Source organism: Elgaria multicarinata, chromosome 6 (genome assembly GCF_023053635.1).
Source record: "Elgaria multicarinata webbii isolate HBS135686 ecotype San Diego chromosome 6, rElgMul1.1.pri, whole genome shotgun sequence".
Classification (NCBI taxonomy): Eukaryota; Metazoa; Chordata; class Lepidosauria; order Squamata; family Anguidae; genus Elgaria; species Elgaria multicarinata.
Genome location: NC_086176.1, coordinates 92193040 through 92214789, shown reverse-complemented (window position 1 = coordinate 92214789; position 21750 = coordinate 92193040). Strand labels below are relative to the sequence as shown.

General features: G+C 39.7%; 1 protein-coding gene across 1 annotated transcript in view; it reads left to right on the top strand.

Annotated features, from left to right (window-relative positions):
* MAP3K1 (mitogen-activated protein kinase kinase kinase 1) overlaps positions 1 to 21750 on the top strand; it is a 64563-nt gene that overhangs the window by 37308 nt on the left and 5505 nt on the right. Inside the window, exons 8-19 of the mRNA XM_063128779.1 lie at positions 2624 to 2745; positions 3509 to 3590; positions 4214 to 4391; positions 5752 to 6042; positions 7175 to 7296; positions 9094 to 9185; positions 10312 to 10501; positions 10721 to 11984; positions 15038 to 15190; positions 17350 to 17512; positions 18965 to 19096; positions 20567 to 20709. Coding sequence (XP_062984849.1) covers positions 2624 to 2745; positions 3509 to 3590; positions 4214 to 4391; positions 5752 to 6042; positions 7175 to 7296; positions 9094 to 9185; positions 10312 to 10501; positions 10721 to 11984; positions 15038 to 15190; positions 17350 to 17512; positions 18965 to 19096; positions 20567 to 20709 — 2932 coding nt within the window. The remainder of the gene's footprint in view (positions 1 to 2623; positions 2746 to 3508; positions 3591 to 4213; positions 4392 to 5751; positions 6043 to 7174; positions 7297 to 9093; positions 9186 to 10311; positions 10502 to 10720; positions 11985 to 15037; positions 15191 to 17349; positions 17513 to 18964; positions 19097 to 20566; positions 20710 to 21750) is intronic.

Here is a 21750-nt window from a genome sequence, read left to right as displayed (position 1 = left end):
ACATTCTAAAAAAAAGACGTGACACACAAGGAAAAGTGGATGGGGAGGGAAGAGGGAGAAAATAAAAAGAAATTAAGGAGACTGTTTAGGCTGGTGGGAAGGCCCTGCTCCGTGCTCTCATCTCCCAATGGAGGGGCAAACCAACAGCTCCTTCTTCCCCACAAGGTGAAGATGTTAGCCCTGGGGCGGGGGGGGGGGGGTTTCCAACTGAAGCAGGCTCCGATGGTGCCTGCCTGCTCCAGTCTCCCTCGAATATACATACTTCATGTTTCTCTACAAGAATTCTTGAAAACAATTGAGTTTTCATCTTACTACTTTTGTACTTTCCAACTTGGTTGTTGGAGAAAAGTATATGTTTACATGGCACTGGCTTCTTCCTTATATTTTTCACCATCATTATATATGGCACTTTACAGAGTACCATGAGAAAAAGCAGGTTCCTGCCCTAAGGATCTTAAGGCAAAATCCAATGTCATATGAACAGAGTTCCCCTCTGGCAGCAGTACATCCCCTCCTCAGATCTGGTCCAAAGGTCCCCCAACCCTCCAGAGAAGATTTTGAGGTATGCAAGTAGCTGCATGAGAAAAGGGGAATCACTTCTTCCCCATTCCACTGACAGAAGTTGTTCTGTCAGTTGGAGGCGTTAATTGGACACTCCCCATACACTCCATACTGGAGGTGGGGGATAGTTCCTATTGGGGATGAGGAATAGAGGGTTAAACCAAGGGCTTCTTGAAAGTGCTAAAGTTCAAAGGAAGGAAGAAGGGTGGTGGCTGGGAAGTGAATTCCGAAGCATAGCACTATTTGTGTGGGAGTGAACTTCTGCGAGGATCTGACCATAGTAGAAACACTTGATATGCCTGTATATTTACATAGCAAAATGAAAAGATTTTACTGCATATGCATAGCAAATGCCACTATTCCATAACTAAACTTTCCTTTTCAAAAGTTAGTCTTCCCTCTCTAGTCTTACTAGGACTATAGTCCTGAAGTTTAAATGCATTGGGGCTTGGTAAATTATGTATCGCTAAAGTATTCTTAATTTGCTTTACATATTGGGTAGTCCACAAAGTCCATTAAATGTAAAATTCTGTTCTTAAATATAGACAGCTTGTTATAGCTATATCATTTTGAAGTTGACTGCACTGAATATATAAAATATATGTGTGTGGTTGATATATTACCTTGTCTTATCTGGACCTAAGATCCAAATGAATCTATATGATCTGCATTTGTGATCTTGAAGTTCTGTAGCAATAACTCATGTGTTACTTCTCAATTCTGAGCTGTAATTTCATACGGCAACTTAGTACTTAGCACCTAGCTTTGGAGCTTTTTGTAACAGGTGGCTTATAGATACAAAGAATGGCAATTCTTACATCATGAGTATCACAGAAAAAAAGGTAACATTCTTCAGATTTATGGACCTGGTAATCTTTTTGCTCATCTAGGTTGTTCTTAAAGGTATTGACACTATGAACTGGGTATGTAGGAACTTAATTCTGTATTTTCCCTGGGATGTCTATATCTGACTTCATTGGCTGACTTCAGTGCCTGTTTTGGCACTCACTATATTTTGAGTTTCTCTCAAATATTCAAAACCAAACAACAACAATTTACCTTAATGATAAATTGGTAATTGACTGATATTAGCAAGGCACTGGTTCATAACATTACCACGTGGTCATTGGGGATGCTTCCCAGTAGCTTCTTCACATCCTACTCCATTAACTTCTAGAAGGAAGAGCCATGTAACTGGCCTAACGTGTATGGTTATTCCATCTAGAACTTATTGGAGTAGTGTGAATAGAAACCATGGGGATGCCGCCCAGACAGCACTATAGTAACATACCAGTGAATGGTTCACATATGCATTTAGTTACTTTGTTTCTAAAACCACAGCCATTGATCTCCACAGCTGCTCCACCATTTCCTGCAGCAGAATGCATCCATTCTAGGGCTTGTTGTATAACCAGCTTCAGTTGCTGGGTTTGTGCGTTTTGATGCACTGAAATTTAGGTATGTGGAAATGGGTATGGCGATGCAATGAACAGAGTGGCTCTGGATCCTCTTGTCGGATGAAAATGCATGGATGATATTCATTTCTTGTGCAGGGATTTACATATATCCCCTTAGACATTACTGGCATCTGATTAGTAGTTTTATAAATTTACTTAATACTAGAGAAGTATTTCTTTGAAAATTTTCAAGTTGCTTCAACATAGTGGCTTTTCCACACCACTGCTGTAACATGTAGTGCAGCTAATCACAATAAATTTTGTGCCAGTTCTGCACAAATCCTGGAATCAGCTGGTATTGGAGGAACATATGATGAAATGTGCAACACATTATAATATCATGCACAAAGACATAATGTGGAGGCCACTTTGTGCAATAATCTATGGGATAAAGGTAGTATGTAATGAAGCAATCAGATTAGCTGTAGAAAGCTGCATCCAAAGTTTAACTGGTTGTCAATGTGTTGTCACTTTCAGCAATTATAGAATGCATCCCATTAAATATACTGGGTTCTATTTCTTGGCCTGGTAAAGAGATACCAATGTAAATATATCAAAACGATCTATGTTGTTGTTTTTAATATTAGTAAATGTTTTTCTAATAGTATCAAGGATGAAGAGGAACAGATGTGCCCCATTTGTTTGCTAGGCATGTTGGATGAAGAGAGCTTGACTGTCTGTGAAGATGGTTGCAGAAATAAACTTCACCACCACTGCATGTCAATATGTACGTCACTGATTATACCAAATGTGTACTTGCACCATAGGAGTGGATGCTTCCACTTTAAAGAATGAATAATGGCAACGCAGATCCTTACCATCTTTGAAAAAGCAAGATTTATAGCAGCCATAAGTGGTGATATGATTGCTGAACATTAATGGAAGAGTCTTTTCATATTTATGAAAAGGAATGAGATTAGGCATTTAGTATCTTAGAGAAGGAATCCATCTGAATGAAGTAAACATCCTCATGGAAATGTGAGGATGAACGGTTCAGATTGTTAAGTATGAAGGATGATAGGTCTTAATATGTTTTATTTCTTGTTAAGAAAACCATAAGCAATAAATGCAAGGGAAACATATAGTTACAAATATGTTTAAGAATTAGGTTTAGTTGACCAGGCTGACCATGACAATAGAGACCCAGACACAGCCTAGAACTCTAGTATTGTAGATGTATGTGATACATTGAGAGACCTTTGGTTTCTTGTCCCAACTATGGGATTATGGAAGCACGAAGTATATAAATATAAAATATTTCTTTATGTGGACAGTTTAAAAAGCTGGTATAGTGACCACAGAATATACTAAACAATCCTCCACTCATAGAAAAGAATTGCAAAGTGCTAATGCTGCAAGTGGCTACACTTACTACAGAACTATTTTTAATCCAAAATATAAAGTTCAAAAAACTGAACAGTTTTATCTTTTTACTGAAAGTTGTCATGTTACTAACTTCAGTATCTTTTCCCCCCCTGCTGCTATGATAGGGGCAGAGGAATGTAGGAGAAACAGGGAACCTCTTATATGTCCTCTTTGTAGATCTAAGTGGAGATCTAATGATTTCTATAGGTAAGGCTTTGTTTTATTTGAATTTAACTTATGGACACAGGGTTAAATGTTTAAGGGTGCAATCTTATGCATGTTTAGACAGTTGGGGAACACTGAATGTTGTGGGAATGCCGGTTGGGGAATGCTGGGAGTTGTTTCTGTCAAAATATGTATAGGATTGTGCCTTAAAATATTAAATTAAAATGTCTAAATGTGTGAATCAGTCTATTTCCAATCCCTTTTGGTTTTGCATGGGTGTACTCATCCATCCATTATATCCCTTTCCTGCATCAATCTGCAACATGCCCCAAAATTGCATTATTTCGAATGCATTTTTTCACAAGTTTGTACACATTTTATCTTAAAATATTATCTGTCTGTCTGTCTGTCTGTCTGTCTATCTGTCTATCTATCTATCTATCTATCTATCTATCTATCTATCAATCATAACTGAGAACTGTATTGCAAAACTCTAAGAAGTGCAAAACCCAACGTATAACTGTTCTGATCCCCATATTAGTCTGGGAAGTGTGAATTGGGTTGGTTTACTTAAAGATTTAGACCAACTGAAATCCTTGAACATGCCCAATTTGTGCAAATATTTACTCATTTAACTGTTTGTTTGTTTGTTTGTTTGTTTACAGTCATGAGCTGCCAAGCCCTGTTGATTCCCCTTCTGTTCTCCGTGTGGTGCAGCAGCAAACTCAGCAACCTACAGCTGTCTCACCAAGGAGGAATCAAGATAGTAATTTTAACCTTACTCATTATGGGGTTCAGCAAATCCCTTCTGCCTATAAGGACTTAGCTGAGCCATGGATTCAGGTATATCAAATTTCTAAAGGCACCTTAATTAAAGTACTTGGTTTGTAAGTTCCTCTCACAGCTTCTGTTCTATTTAATTTGAACAACACAGATGGCTAAGTTTCCTTGCCAAGATATATGTATAGATATATGGGTCCAGTTTTTATTCTTTGGCTGCAAGTCACATGATTTTGCTGGCTACCATTGCTCTGTTGCAGCTAAAATGCCCTTAAATGAGCCTTCTCCAAGCACCCAGACTTCGTAATATCTGCCCCAGCCATATTTGTCAGGTGTTTGTATTGCTTGCTTTTAGTTGCCAGTTAAAAACATCATTATTTGGCCAAGTTTTGGAAGTATTTGATTCACTTTTTCTTTATCTCTTGGACTTCCCTTTTGGTTTGTTTTTGTTTTTGTTATGAATCATGTTTAACTATTGTGAGGTACCTATATCTTCTAGAAAGATGACATATAAACATTTTAGTAAAAAAATAAGATCTGATTTGGCTGTTATACTTGGTCTGGCTTTCCCACAACTCGTGCATTCTCACAACTCCCAAGTATTTATGTTTTCCAGTATTGCACCCTTTGTCCAATACTGGCAAACTGGAGCACAGTCATAAGTTTGGGCTATGGAAATACTCAAAGGAGATGTTGAGTTTGAATGTGCGCATTCAAGTGAAAATAAAGACATTTGCATTCTGTCTTCAGCATGTTTAAGAACACTTTTCATAAATTCTACCCTGTATTGTGGAAGTGCATAGAATGGTAGAGTTGGAAGGGGCCTATAAGGCCATCGAGTCCAACTCCTGTTGAATGCAGAAATCCATCTTAAAGCATACCTGATAGATGGCTGTCCAGTTGCCTCTTGAAGGCCTCTAGTGTGGGAGAGCCCACGACCATTGACGTACTGCTCTAACAGTCAGGAAGTAACTTGAGCCCGTTATTCCGTGTCCTGCACTCTGGGATGATCAAGAAGAAATCCTAGCCCTCTTCTGTGTGACAACCTTTCAAGTCCTTGATGAGTGCCATCATGTCTCCTCTCAGTCTTCTCTTCTCAAAGCTAAACTTGCCCAGTTCTTTCAGTCTCACCTCATAGCCCTGATCATCCTCGTAGTCATATTCTTCACCTCTTACTGAACTTTATTTCAATATCCCCCCTCCCCCCCCGCCAAAATGGCTGACACAAATATTTGTTTTCAAACTGGTATGGTATTAAATATTTCAAACATAACATTCACGCTGATTCAAGAATGCAGTACTTCCTTCTTAGTCTGTACCACTTCAGAGTTCACATAGGACATTGTATATTTCAATTTGAATATTTAAGCTCATCAAATATGTACTTCTTAGGAGCTTAAATGTTATAATGTCTATCTTCTAGGTATTCGGAATGGAATTAGTTGGCTGCTTGTTTTCTCGAAACTGGAATATACGTGAGATGGCCCTTAGACGTCTCTCCCATGATGTTAGTGGTGCTCTGTTATTGGCTAATGGTGAAAGCACTGGGAATTCTGGAAGCAACAGTGGAAACAGCACAAATGCTGGAAATCTAGGAGCAGCTAGTGGATCATCACAGACCAGTATCTCAGGAGATGTTGTTGTGGAGTCCTGCTGCAGTGTACTTTCCATGGTTTGTGCTGACCCTGTCTACAAAGTGTATGTTGCTGCTTTAGTAAGTAGCTTGTTCTTTTCTAATACAGAATTTCCAAAAGCATCTTTGCATTTCAGAGTTGGGAAAGCACAATTTAAGTACTTACCAAACACCTAGAATTTGTGAGATGATGGCAAAATGGCTCAAGTTGTTGAACATATTCCAAGAAACAAATGGGCAAGACTTTCACTTATTGTGGATATAAATAAGCCCCGTTCATATTAGAGCCAGAAATCGAAAAGCATGAATAGTCGTGAGTTCATGCTTTTCTCCCCTGCTTGCTTTATTTTTTAAAGGGAGATAAATCATGTGAATTCTGCATTTTCATGGAAGCCTAGTGCTCACTGGAGCCTTTATGTGCATGGTGGAGGGCAAGGGCTTATGCTACTCCATCATACTGTTATAGTGCTCCTCCTAATGAATATATGGATTGGGACTTAGTTAATATAAAGAAAAAACCATCAGGGCCTTCAGGTTCTTGGTGTAGTATTTGAAGTGCTTTATGCTTTGCAGTATTGGTGCAACCAAGTCCTTGTATAAAGAGACACACTCAAGATGTCCAATACTGCAATTTTAGATTACATATGCAAGTCTATGATGAATATTTCTTCTCCCTGTTTACCCAGGCATGGTTGTCTTTGATGTTATACTTGGCTCAGCCACTAGGGGGTAGATTTTTAAACAATCCTGAAAGTCTAGGAAAGGCTCTGTCTCTTCTTAATGCAGCCCGGTAACTCTGCCTTTATCAGAGATGACAGGCTTTGTTTAGCAGAGACAAGCTGTCATTTTTATCTGGAACATCAGCAAAAGGGGCATATCTTATGAGGGAAATGCATAGGTTGGTCTTCCCCTTTATGATCTGCTACTATTTGGCCAATCACTCAGTGTACTGTTCAGTACATTCTACTACATTTTATATAGAGTTTTGTGGTGCTTTAGAAGATAAAAAGGTAGATAGAAGCTTACATGATTAGGTTATTTGCCTACAAAATCTGCTTCTTGCCTACAAAAGTATATTCTGCAATAAATGTATTAGTCTTTTGGTTGCCGTAAGTCTCGAGATTTGCAACAACAGACTAACTACTACTACTCTTCTGGGAATAGTTAGTATTTGAATCAGTGATTTTAAAATATCTTTTCCTCTCTTCCTTAGAAAACATTAAGAGCTATGCTGGTGTATACCCCCTGTCATAGCCTGGCAGAGAGAGCAAAATTGCAACAACTTCTAAAGCCAGTTGTGGAAACTATATTAGTGAAGTGTGCAGATGCCAACAGGTATAGTGTTTAAACTTTTTGCAAACTTCTATCTGTATGTGTGTATTCTCAAAAGATAAGGGGAAAATTCTCGTGAGAACAGATTTTAGGCCATTGGTTCATGTGCATGCTGTTCTGTATGGGAAGTGATATGGAATTGTGAACAAAGCAAAATAATCACCAATAGCTCTTTAAAATATTTAGCTCACTGTGTGTTGTTTAACCCATGATAAGCTGTGGTGCATGCCAGGTGCGTGCAGCCGCTGCCATTTTGAATAGTCAACACTCAATCAGGGTAACTAGGGTTGCACAGTGTCGTGTGAAGCTGGCCATCAGGCTTTATTTGAAGGATAAACAACCCACGCATAATCCTCAGATAGCAGTAGTCTTACAGGAGGTTGAGAGATTGGATCTTAATTTTCCCACAGTAAATATACTTATATTTCAAAAAAAGCAGTGTAAATGTTCAAATTTTCCATATCACAGTGGCATTTGTCCTTGCAGTCATTCATTTTTCACATTAACAAATGTATCATTGTTGCACAGTAGATGTGCATTATAAGGGTACTGTGACAAACATAACCTTTATGGTCACATAAGGGTCTGCAGTGAACATGTATAAACAGTCACACTGTATTCTTTGGCCCTGTCAACATCTGCTGAAGCAGTCTCTCCTCAAAGAGAGCCTACACATTGCTAGATAAGAGTCTACCTTCTTTTTCGTGCCTCAGTAGCAGATAATCATCTAAGAGGGGACATCAGATACTCCCCAATGTGTTTCAGTTCTGACCAATCTAGCAGTGAGCACCAACATGCCTAGACATGGTTGGTTTTGCCAAAGCCAGGACAGCCTTTTAAGAAAGGAAAGTCAAAACATCAGACCACAGAATCAGTGACCAAGTTGCTTCTGGACTTGGTAGGTAAACTAGATCACACAGTACTATACTAGTTGATTCTAGCGAAGTTAATTTAGACATCAGTTTTGGAAGATGATAGACCCCAGCAACAGAATCAACAGCACAGGTTCAACATCCTCAGCACTCCACTCCACAGCAACACACAGATCCAGTAAATCCACAGAACTGTAGCTCAAGCCTTTTTTTAACCGTCTTAAAAGTGACTGGGTTCAGACAATACAATGACCAACAGTGGGTTAAATAGTCAATGGTTGGTTATTGTGTCCTCTGTCAGGACTCTTTCACACCACGGTTGGTTATTTTGCCAAAATAACCAGCACAAATAACCAATGCTGTGCAGAGTTGATCATCTGAACATCTGTTGGTTATTGTATCGTCTGTCGGGCACTGTTGTCTATTTCATCGCACACAGTTGGTTGTTTTCAGCGACTACAGAGTCTCCTGGCAAGAGCAACCAAAGTGGTGGCTGCTGTTCTAGTCCATCTGATAGAACTCGCAGTGGCTGATGAGATACCAGCAGGAGAACTGAGGGGTGGGTGGGAGAGAGTGAATGTGTCAATCAAACACTCTGTTGACTAATAGTCAACTCAACATTGCCTTAATCCACACCATGGTTGATTATAATCATGTTGTGTGGGGAGTACCCTCTCAATAAGCAGCCATGGAGATGACTATTAACCCACCATTGCCTATTGTGTTGTCTGAACACAGCCATTATATTAACAGAAGCACAAGAAAATGAGTAAAATTAGTGAAGTATGAAAAACTTTTCTAACTTTTGTTGAGGAATATTTGTGATGAAAATGCTATGATAGCTTCTCTGCGTATTTGAAAAAAATAAACATACAGCTATAATAACAAAATAAGCTAATAGAAGACTTTTGTGTTTGTCTCTTTATAGCCGCACAAGTCAACTTTCAGTTTCAACGCTTCTGGAAATGTGCAAGGGCCAGGCAGGAGAGCTGGCAGTTGGTAGAGAAATCCTTAAATCTGGTAAAAATTTCATTTCATGTTTATGTTTATATTTTTTATTTTATTATTATTATTTATTACTTAAGGATTTTTATGCCGCCATTCAGCCAAAAAAGGCTCTCACGGCGGCTTACAAAAGTATTTCTTGATATGGCATCATCAGTGTACTTTGTGCTTTACACAGTGTCTCTTCCTTCCCTTCATTGAAATTTTAGATGATGGCCTTCTTGGGGCAGTAGTAACAAGGGATTAATGTGAGCAAATGCAGTTACATATACTTAGGCTTTTATTTGGTTGGGTATGAGGCCTGAAGGATTACACCAAAGGCTTTAAGGACATGGGTTTTGAGCAAGTCTGTGAACAGGGGGAAACTACAAAAATTTAATAATCAACCTCTGAAAACTTCAGTTTTCAGTTATTTTACCTCTTAGAAAACTATTTGTAAAATCTCAATTGATTCCACTTGGAAGTGCAAAGAGGAACACATAAGAACATAGGGATTTGCCTTACATTTAATCGTATCATGGATCCATCTAGCCCAGTATTGTTGATACTGACTGGCAGTGGCTCTCCAGGGTTTCAGGGAGGAGATTTTCCAGTCTTACCTGGAGAAGCCAGGGATTGAACCTAGGACCTTTTGCATGCAAAACATGTGCTCTGTTACTGAGCTACAGCCCCTCACCACTCAAGTGCTAGCAACTGCCATACCACCATTAATTTAGCTTAAGTGCCTAAGATGTATTAGGTCATTCATTAAAACCAGTAACAAAGCCTAGTTCACAGGTTTTCCATTGAAATCATCCTTCCCCCATCTGGTGCCTTCCCAAAGTTTTGGACTACACCAAGTTGGGGAAGCCTGGTCTAAACTAAGGACAAGGGAATTTAAAATCTATCCAAGATTATTCATTTGGGGAGCTTTGTTCTTAACATTTTTAGAACTTCAAAATGGTTCTTCTGACTCAGATTCATTTCAGTGGCAAGCGGAAGTAGTTAACACTGGTGAAGCTGTAGAGAGCATTCAGAAAAGAGAAAGAATTTCTTTTGTAGGCGCTTGGCTGATAAAAAGAGACAACTTGTTGTCTCCCTTTATCATATAAAATCTGTTTGGTGTATATGTGACTTATTTTCTGATTAATCCTTTTTTTAGGGTCCATTGGCATTGGTGGTATTGATTTCGTCTTAAATTGCATCCTTGGAACACAACCTGAATCAAACAACTGGCAAGCACTGCTTGGGCGTCTTTGTCTTATAGACAGACTGCTGTTGGAGTTTCCTGGTGAATTTTACCCCCACATTGTCAGTGGGGATGTTTTGCAGGCAGACACTGTAGTAGACAGGTAATACTTTAGAAAATCTTGCCTTTTTTGGTGGAAGTTTTTATCCAGTATTAAAATTGGCTGGTTCAAACAATGAAAGTCTTAAATTGAGATATTTATATTATATTATATGGGGATAACTTCACTTGCAGCACTTGCAGTGTTGACTTACTGTTTTTGTTCTTTAGTACAGTGTTGCTGAGATGAATTGACATTAACTGTGCTTTATATTACTTTTAGGTACAAAAAGCTGCTGTCGCTGTTGACCTTTGCTCTGCAGTCAATTGACAACTCCCACTCAATGGTTGGCAAATTGTCACGGAGGGTATTTTTAAGCGCTGCCAGAATGGTTGCAAGAGTACCCCATGTGTTTGTAAAACTGTTAGAAATGTTGAGTATGACAAGCTCAACACATCATACAAGAATGCGTCGGCGGTTGATGGCTATAGCAGATGAAATGGAAATTGCAGAAGCGATCCAGCTAGGTATGGAGGAGATGCATTCCAGCGAATGCAGTCGTGAATTTGCACAGCCTCCAGTTCCTGATAACTCTCCAGAATCAACAGAGAGCAATACTCCGAATAACACAATCCAGTTATCAGGGAAAAATGGGAAAGGTGTGGTTGATAAAAAACGAAGTGCCAGTCCAGAGGACATTTCTGACAAAATGGCTGGTATTTCCTTGGGACTACCTGTTTCTTCAGGAACAATGGAGCAACCAAAGCCAGCCATTCAAACAAAAGGCAGACCCCATGGTCAGTGCTTGAACTCTTCACTCTCATCCTGTCATTCCCAGTCAGTATTCCCAATTTTGCCTTCCCCCACTACTCCATCTGTACCTGCAGGAGCTGATATTTCTAAAGTCCGACCTCAGGGATTTGTTCCCTGCAAAATACCCTCTGTTTCTCCTCAAATGCAGCGGAAGCTTTCTCTCCAGATTCAGAGAAACTGTGCTGAACATAAAGAATCAGAAAAACTTTCCCCAGTTTTCACACAGGCCAGGCCTCTGCCGTTCTGTCATATACACCGGCCAAAGCCATCTCGACCTACTCCATGTGACATGAACAAACAGGGGGAAACCTCCAAAAATAGCATGACACTTAATTTAAATGATTTATCAAAGTGTGACCATAGTAGTAGTAGTGCAGTTATACCAAGCGAAGAGACTGTTTTCACCCCAGTCGAAGAGAAACGTAATCAGCTGGATATTAATACCGAGCTCAATTCCAGTATAGAAGACTTACTTGAGGCATCAATGCCAACTAGTGATGGAACGGTCACATTCAAGTCTGAAGTGGCAGTTCTGTCTCCTGAACGTGCAGAAAATGACAACACGTACAAAGATGATGTAAATCATAATCAGAAATGCAAGGAAAAGATGGAAGCAGAAGAAGAGGAAGCTTTAGCTATTGCCATGGCAATGTCAGCATCTCAGGATGCCCTTCCAGTAGTTCCTCAACTACAGGTTCAGAATGGTGAAGATATCATAATTATTCAGCAGGATGTGAGTACATTGACTTTTGTATCTTCTTAGACTACATGTATTTTCCATGTGTAACTTGGAAAGCTGAAGGTAAAACACCTTTGGCTTTAGAAATAAGACTGCTTAGACAGAGTAAACTAGTTACCCGTGTAAATTTGAGGATCTTCTTGAAGCCATTGTTGAAAAGATGCATTGTTCTGTGTTAAGAGAGTATTTGAAACAGTAAGGGGGCAAAAGTAGAAAGTATAGAAGGGCTTGGACTTGACACACAGTGTGTTGCTTTTTTACACGTGTATGTGTAAAGCATCTATCCATGCAAGTGTTTGCACTTTATACTTGTGTAAAGTTGCTTTGAGGAATAAGCTAAGATGAGGGGTGAAAAGGGATGTAAGCTACAGTGAATTGATTTATGAGCTTGTTGTGGCTGAGAAGTCAGATCAAAAGCTAAGTAATGGAAAAATTTAAAGGACTAGAAATGGCTTCACAAGCTGCAAGTAGTAATAAGTGGCTAGCAACATTTGGGAGAAAGCAATAAAAAAATGTTCGCTTCATATTTTACATTTTCTGAGAGCCAGTTTACTTGGGAAAACAGGAAAAAACAAGTATTTTGCCCATGAATGGGTTGGATATTTTTCTTTTGTCAGTGACAACAAAAGTAAATTTCATTGACGCTACATGCCAATCTCTAATTAGGCATGCAATATTGCTTTTATAGTAGAATTGGCGGGTGGGGGAAATAGCTACAGGAAAATAGCAAGGCATTATCTGCTATCAGAACATGATGGGAGAGATGAGTTTAATGATAACTTCAAGCATAGATAAGATGATGATGGCAGGGGTTGTCTTATTATTCATCTTTGTAAGCCACTCTTAAAGTCTTTTCTGGCTGAGGAGTGAGGTAGAAATACTGCAAATAAATACAAGTGTTAAAATAAGGCAAATTGATGATGCATTCTGCATAGTATAACTAATGCGGATATACAAAAGCACAGAGTAGAAGTAGGACTCAGTTATATCTGTCTGAAAATCTTTTGTTCAGTGTTGTTAAGCTTTGCAGTTTGTTTTCTTTCCTCCTTCACACCAATGGAGTTAAGTTGCTTCAAGACAGGAACATTATACCATCTGCTTATCTGGTAGCCTCTGAGTGGATAGGGTCATATGGTTTAGTCACTAGATGGCACTGGACTTAGTTATATTTAGGTGGAGTCAGAGATTCTTGTGTCTGTTCTTATTGTAGAGAAACAATAACATTTTTGTCTACTTTTCTGACCGATGTGTTCTCCAAGCCTTCCATGAAAACCTCCACCATTCAGCAGGGTGCAAATTTTTACCACCAGAAGTGTACCAAACACCACAAATCTTGAAGCAACCAAAAACAAACATGCACATATAGTTAAATTGCCCCTAACAATAAATCAGGTTGTACTGAATCCTGAACTTTATTGTTTCAATATAAAATAGAGACTCCATTTTCCTGTTTTTAAAAAAAAGTATCACGGCTATATCCCAAACTCTCATACACCAATCATCAATTTCAGAGGGTTAACTTTCTTTCACTTATAGCTTATTGCCATACAGGCAGCCGTTAGTAAGTGAGCAGTCATTTCCACATTGGGGCTATTTATTTATTTATTTTTATTTATTACACTTATATATCGTCCCCATAGCCAGAGCTCTCTGGACAGTTTACAGAAATTCTAAAATTGAAATAAAAACAAGTATACAAAATTTTAAAATTTGAAACACAGAATATACACACATAAAGCATTAAAAACCGTTAAAAAAACTAAACATGTGGGTGATTAAGATGTGCTGCCATATGCCTGGGCAAAGAGGAAAGTCTTAACCTGGTGCTGGAAAGATAGCAGCGTTGGCGCCAGGCGAGCCTCGTCAGGGAGATTGTTCCATAGTCTGGGGGCCACCACCGAAAAGGCCCTGTCCCTCATTGCTACACTCTGAGCCTCTCCCAGAGTAGGCACCTGGAGGAGGACCATAGATGTTGAGTGTAGTGTATGGGTAGGTTTATGTCGGGAGAGGCGTTCCACCAGGTATTGTGGTCCCAAGCCGTGTAAAGCTTTATATCTTTAATATATCCAAATAAAAATATAAGTGGGTACAACATGTACATTTTCATAATTTCATCTTTTATCATCCTATAAAAATGTACTATTTGGGGGCAGAGTCAATATACTGTCTGTTCTCAACTGTACAGTGATCATGTGGTTGCAGATTTATCATTTGGAATTGTTATGTATTACTTTTTTCTGAGATACCATAGTTTATGGGTACAAGCCATGATGGCTGTATCTCACCTCCAGGATCAGATGCAGTATGCCTCTGAACACCAGGTGCTGGGAGAGTGCCATTATGCTCATTTCCTTCCCATAGGATCTGGTTGACCACTGTAGCAACTGAATGCTGGACTAAGATAGACCTTTGGCCTGGTCCAGCAGATTTCTTCTTACGCTGTTATTTCCAATTGATTTCTCTAGAGGTTTCCTTTTGCCCCTTGTTTTCCTCACTTTGTTTTTGCTTGTAAAAACTGTTTTTCTTGACCTCTCTATAAATGAGGAATTTTATAAAATACACAGTATGAAAATGAAATGTTAAAACTAGTTAGCTTACTTTAAGAAATTCAGCAAAATCCTATCATCAGCTACTGAAAGTTATAGGGCAGTATCCAATGCTGTTTCACTAGCAGAACTGGAAACTAGCTCAAGCTGCCATTTCTTGAATGGGACAAGTCAGGGGAGCTCTACTGATCTGTCCTATACCAGAAGTGGTAGTAGTAGTTACAGCTAATTTCCCATTGTGCAAGTGACCATTCCCACTAGCACATGTTTAGCATTGGCGAATTGCCAGCATTGGATACCTGCCCATTTTTTTCTACATCAAATTACTAAAAATACGGCTGGTCTCATATGGGCACCCCATGATCCCTGAGAAACTTTCATGTAGTTTGTATGTTCTGAAATTCTGAGGGTTCAGATCTTTCTTTTTAAAAAGTTCGTCTTTTTCTTGGATAACAATGTTGGTGTTATATGTTCATAGACCACTAATTGTTTAATTTGCAGACACCAGAGACCCTGCCTGGGCATACCAAAGCAAAGCACCATTACAGGGAAGATATGGAATGGCTTAAAGGTCAACAGATTGGCCTTGGTGCCTTTTCTTCATGTTATCAAGCTCAGGATGTAGGAACTGGGACATTAATGGCAGTGAAGCAGGTAAAGATGCTCCTCTATGCTGAATGTTCATAAGCATTAACTGAATACAGGACAAATAGAATCAAGATGTGCAAGCATAACTTAGGCCTAGAAGAGAGAGTACTCTCAGTTTCGTTGATGTTGTAAATTTTGACATGGGTTTCTTGAGGAAAGGTAGGTTTCCCACCACCACCCCTCAAAACAGTCCTGGCTTTTCTTCTGTGGGGTTCTTGTAAAATCCATTTTTAAAAGTGATCATTCTCTTGATGAGTGCAGTTTATAGTTCAGCTTCACCTCTGCCTTCGAAGAAAGGCATTTTAATGTGCCTGTCCTATGCAGTTTTGTCAAATGTATTTACTGTACGTGCATGTGATTTCTAAAAACATCTACGATACCATGAATCTGTTTTAGCTAGCAAACTCTGCCCAGCTTAATGTGTAACGGCAGGGAAGACCTTGGACTATGAGAGAAAGTGATAAGTAAAGCTGACTCACTTCTGAGCAATGTCACTCTGGGTACGATCCAGTGTTACATCCTTCCAGTGGGAGTACTTTCCTAAGTGAAGTTCTACTCAGAATGATTCTGCTGACAGAAATATGAGTGGGGAATTGTTTTTTGCCAACTCCCTCCTCCCTACGTGCCTCCAGAGCCACCTTCCCCATGGATCTGGAGAGTCCTGAAACCCTCTGGAGCAGATTTCCAAGGGGCATGGGGACTGCAAGGGGCAGGGGAATAGATGAACATTGTGTTTCCCTCTTTTATGCCAATGGAAATGGTCTGTTGGGTCAGAAGCCTTCTGTGGCTGGCCCTGCCATTACACAGAGTGAGGCAGCCACATCAAAGTCTCAACTTCCAGCCTAGTTGGATTCTATGTATACACTGGTGAAAGGTTGAGGGTACACCATTTGTCCTTTTCAGCAAAGTGTCATGTCCTGGCCATAGTGGGAGGCAAATACTGGAATCCAATCCACAAAAGAGTTTTCCCTGTTTCGAAATATTTTTTATGAAGAACAAATGTATACCCATTGGATTAGAGCAGACCTATTAAAATCAATGGCATTTAATTTAGTAATTAACTTAAGTTCCATTGATTTCAGTCAGTCTAGTCTAAGGCTTATTGTGATCTGCAGCGCATGCCAGGTGCAATTTGCGTAATCTCTACCCATATAATATCATCTCAACCCAGGCAGCTGTCGTTTAACCCTCCCAACATATCCTGCCACCCAGGTTCAGATCACATTAAGCCATGGCCATGCAGTGATTATGCAAATCGTGCCTGGCATGTGCTGCAACAAGAAACAGTGGCTTGCTTTAATCATGTGAAATGGACCAAAGTATGACTAAGTCTAGCTCCAACTAGGAATAGACAAATCTGTTTTCCTTTAAACAACTTTCAAACTTTTTGAAGCACAATTTTGTTCCATTCTGTTTCTGCATCAGTTCCGGAATTTTGGGTAAAAAGTCGACTTGAAAATTCATACACAGTTTTGTACACAATCCCCCCTAAAGTATACATTTTTGTATTCATTTTGTATGCTCTGTTGTATGTATTTCTCACCTCAAGTGCAGGAGGTCAGCTAGCTTGGGGAAGGCAATCTCCATTGTTGTAGACATTTCTCCTAACGTACGACTTTTTGTATAGATTTTTTTATTTGAGAACTTCATTGCAACATACAGAGAAATGTGAAGACTGAAAAATAATTGTTTTTCAGTTCAGGAAGCGCAAATTAGGGCAAATGAAACAAATTTCTTCCCCATCCCTAGGTCTAGCCAGCTCACTTTTATGGTAGAGCAGGAGTGTTGATTGTTGTACTTCACATGTCATAGTCCACACATTTTTCCTACATGTTTTTTCCCCCCTGTCCATGTGTGAAGTCACTGCTTGGAGTTGCTTAAGGAAGGAAAGAAGAAATGGATATAGAGACTTTGTTCCAATGAGACTCCAAGTTCCAGACTTTAAAGAGCAGTATATAGAAGAAACAGAAATTTGACATAGAGCCAGGCAGCCTGTAATGTGTTGAACCCCTTCCTTGAAACTGCTCAACATGGTTTCTGGCTTCAGCCACAACAGTGTCAGTCGCTATTGTGTTCTGTAGCAAATATAATCAATAAGACCAAACTGCTGTGATTTAAACCATTGTTGAATTAAAAATCATATTTTATTTTATTTTGCTAAACAGGTGACCTATGTCAGGAATACATCATCTGAACAGGAAGAAGTGGTAGAAGCCCTGAGGGAAGAGATAAGGATGATGAGTCATCTGAATCACCCTAATATCATTCGAATGTTGGGCGCTACGTGTGAGAAGAGCAACTACAACCTGTTTATAGAATGGATGGCAGGTATGTGTGCCACCTGAAATTGCTCCACATTTATAAGCCTGAATCACTTTGCCAGCTCTGGTGGTAGATGCAGTATTAGGAAGCCTACAGGGAACAGATTATAATCAAATGGTCCTGTGGAGCCTATGATATCATCAGGCAGTAGACCAATCTTCTCCCTCTTCCCACATTGATTTGCATGATTAGAACTCCTAGTTCTAACTGGCAAGTGATTATCCATGTTCTAGCAACATCCAGGCTGGATTACTCTGACTGCCTTTTGAATAGGTTTCAAAAATGCAGCTGGTAGAGAATCTGCCAGATTGCTGAGGCCAATTCCATTATAACAGCATGAAAAATGTCTTTACTGGTTACCAGTTTGTTTCTTGGCCTTAAATAACTTGCGACTGGGGTTTCTCAGGGATCCCTCCCTCTGACATAAAACTGCCTGTCAGTTTAGATCTGCTTTGGAGAAGCCAGGCATTGAACCTGGGATTTCCTGTATTCAAAGCATGTGCTCCTACCACTGAGCGATTGTCCCTCTGCTTATTAGTTTTGAGACACCAGGTAAGGTCCATCCTGTTCTAGTGGCTGAGATTGTCTTGAATCATATTGCTACTTGTTGGCGTTCTGAGTTTTTTTACTGGTTGATTTTAATTTTGTACTTTCATTGTATTTCATTGTATTTCATTGTTTTAATTTCACTGTTGTAAACCACCTCGAAGGCTTGATGATATGGCAGTGTAAAAATGCTATAAATTAAGGCTGGGCAGCTTGTGGCCCTCCAGCTGTTTTGGCCTAGAACTCCCATCAGCTCTAGCTAGCATAGCCAATGCTGAGGGATCATGGGAGTTGTAGGCCAAAACAGCTGGATGGCTACAAGTTGCCCACCCCTGCTATAAATAATGTGCATTCCATGGTGCTAATTCAAGAGATTTCCTACCGTTGAATCACCTGTACCTTAATGAGAGTTGCATGGGGCTTAAGGTCTGTCCCCCAGCATCCACTGCTTGCAGCTCTCAGATTTTACAGAGAAAAGTATGCAGGAAATGTATTAGGCATTACGCCTGTGCTTATGGGAATGAGCAGCAGAAGTGAGTTGGTTACAGTAAACATTGTGAGGCATGTAAGAGGGCAAGTTTACAATATAAAATAGATCTCTTTCTAAAGCTTCCAGCCTAAACACTGGGCAAAACACTGCTTGTTGTGTTCTTAAATAGAAAGTAAAAGATCAATGATGTTGAATCATACTTAGTGCATCTCTCTCTCTCTCTCTCTCTCTCTCTCTCTCTCTGAATGATGACGAAAACCATAAAAAACAAGGACCCAAAAGTGAATTCATACAATTGACCTTAAAACTCTTCACTTAACCTGCATTGTATATCAATTTTTGTAACTCTTTCAAGTTAATACTATGCAATGGTAGTCACATCTAGGGGCTCATGTTGGCTAAAATATTTTCTCATTTTCCAGGGGGATCTGTTGCGCATTTGTTAAGTAAATATGGAGCCTTTAAAGAGTCTGTGGTTGCAAACTACACAGAACAGTTGCTTCGTGGCCTTGCTTACCTTCATGAGAATCAGATCATTCACAGAGATGTCAAAGGTAAGAACATCATTACTAGAGTTGGACAGACTAGCCTATTAATAAGCCTTGTAACAGGAAGAAAGTAGTTTACTCAACTTTGTTGATAAGACTTGGTATCACTATATCTTAGCATCACTGTGTCTTAGCCTTGCCTTGTGCCCTTGTATGTTTCGGCTGCCAAAGAGAGAAGTGCAGTATAAAACATACAAGAAAATTGAAAAGGCAAGACTGCATATAGGTTAATTGACAGTTATTGACAAGTCAGGAAAAAGGGACAACATTGCCCACTTAGCAAGGTAATCCCCAGTGTTTTATGTGTTGGGCTAACACTTGTGGGTGCCCTGCTTCCATTCCACACTTTCCCCAAATCTCCAACAAGTCCTTTTAAAAGAGAGCAGTAATGGGAGCTGCAAAAGGGGATTGGAGGCTAGATCTCTCTTAAAAGGACTTGCTGGAGACTTGGGGAAGTATGGAATGGAAGCAGAACACTCACAATTGTCAGTTCACACTTAAAACCCTGGGGGATCACCTTGCTAAATGGGTGATCTTGTCCCCTTTTCCTGACCTATCTCGGTCAACGGCTGTCAAATTAGCCTATATGCAGTATCATCTGGTTGATTTCCTTGTATCTTTCATACTGCACTTTGTTCCCTTTGACAGCTGAAACAGACCAAGGCATTGACAAGGCAAGGTTATATATATTTGACAGCCAGTGTGCACTTCCATAACTGCGAAAGCCTGACCAAATTTTTTTTAAAAAAAATAGCAGACATTAGTGCGAATTCCTGGGGCACGACAAAATTATATTTGCGCAAACATATGGGGCTGAAATAAGAATCTGGGGAATGAAAAGGGTTGCGATTGGAGCAGAGAGGGGGGTGGGACAGGCAGACAAGAAGGGTTCTACCATGCAAGAACCTGGGATACCAAGGGGAAGGAAAGGGAGAACAACCCATGGTGAGCCCAGTCATATGTCGGGCACACCGTGGGCTGTTCAAAAATAACCCACATTGTGTAGTTGTCTGGTAGATTGTCATGTCATGCAAACTCATCCAGTACATGGGGTTCAAAAGCTTGCTTATTTATTTATTTATTTATTTATTTATTACATTTTTATACCGCCCAATAGCCGAAGCTCTCTGGGCCATTCACAAAAATTAAAACCACAATAAAACACCCAACAGGTTAAAAACACAATTACGAAATACAGTATAAGCTTCTGAAAAACATTTGTTTTACAAGGTTAGAACTCTTCAGATGTTTTTCTCAGTATTTGGGAGAAATGCACTTTTGTATGAAGGCTCTAATTTTGGTGTTTGTGGCTTCAGTTTCTGCATTGTCTAAACTAGACTGGAGATTGTGGGTGTGCTATGAAGGAAAATATCCAAATGTTCAGTATTGTTTGCCATTAATTTGTGTTTCTGCCATATACTCAAGGGTGCACCTCTCATTGCCACCACCTAATTTCATTTCTTTTGATGTTGACAGGTGCCAACTTGCTAATTGACAGCACAGGTCATAGATTAAGAATTGCTGATTTTGGAGCTGCAGCTAGGTTGGCATCGAAAGGAACTGGTGCTGGAGAGTTTCAAGGACAGTTGTTAGGGACTATTGCTTTTATGGCACCCGAGGTAAGAATTTTAGCATAGGCTCTAACTTCTTGCACCTAGAGTGGTATCTGTACAATGCAAGTGAGAGAGCTGTATATTTTTGCCCTACCTGCCTTTTAAAACATTCCACAACTTCTTGTTAAAGTAATTGGATGTCAAACATGTGAACGTAAGAAGGAGCCCTGCTGAACCAGACCAAACATTCATTATGTCCAGCATCCTGTTTCCAACAATGGCCGACAAGACCAGCCAGATCTTTCTAAGCAGCTCACAAGCAGAGAATGAAGGAAACTGCCCTTTCCCACTCTTGCTCCCAAGCAATTGGTATTCAGTGTCATACTGCCTCTGGACTAATGGTCATTGATAGGGCCATCTTCCGTGAGTTTGCCCAACCTCCTTTATAGCATTTTAAGGGCATGTGCATCGTCTAGGGTAGGGGTGGGAAATCACAATCCTGGGAGCTAAATGCGATCCTCTGGGGTCCCAGTCCAGCCTTCCGGGATTCTTTGGATGCCCCTGGCCCTACCTCCTTTGCCCCAACCACTGAGGTAGTTAGTAGTTCCCCAGCTTTTGTGCAGTTTTTTCCCCACCCTAAAAGGTTGAAAAAATGCTTAGTGCCTCACATAAGCATTCATCTCCCCTTTAACCTTTGAACATTTTGTTGTGGAATTAAAATGGAGTTAATTAGGATTTCTTCTCATGATATACACAAAATAGTCTATAATGTCGAAGTGGGGAAAGAATCTACATGTTTTACAAAATGATTTACAAATATAAAACTGAGAGGTCTTGATTGCAGAAGTATTCATCCCCTGTGCTATGACACCCCTATATATAACTGGTGCAACCAACTACCTTCAGAAGTCGCATAATTAGTTGAATGGAGTCCACCTGTGTGCAATTCAAGTGTCACATGATATCAGATAAAATAAACATGTTTCTAGAAGGCCCCGGAGTTTGTTGGAGAGCATATCTAAACAAACAACATCATGAAGACAACATCATGAAGGTGCTATCAAAAAATGTTCTGGAGAAGCACCTATCAGGGTTGTCTTATAAAAA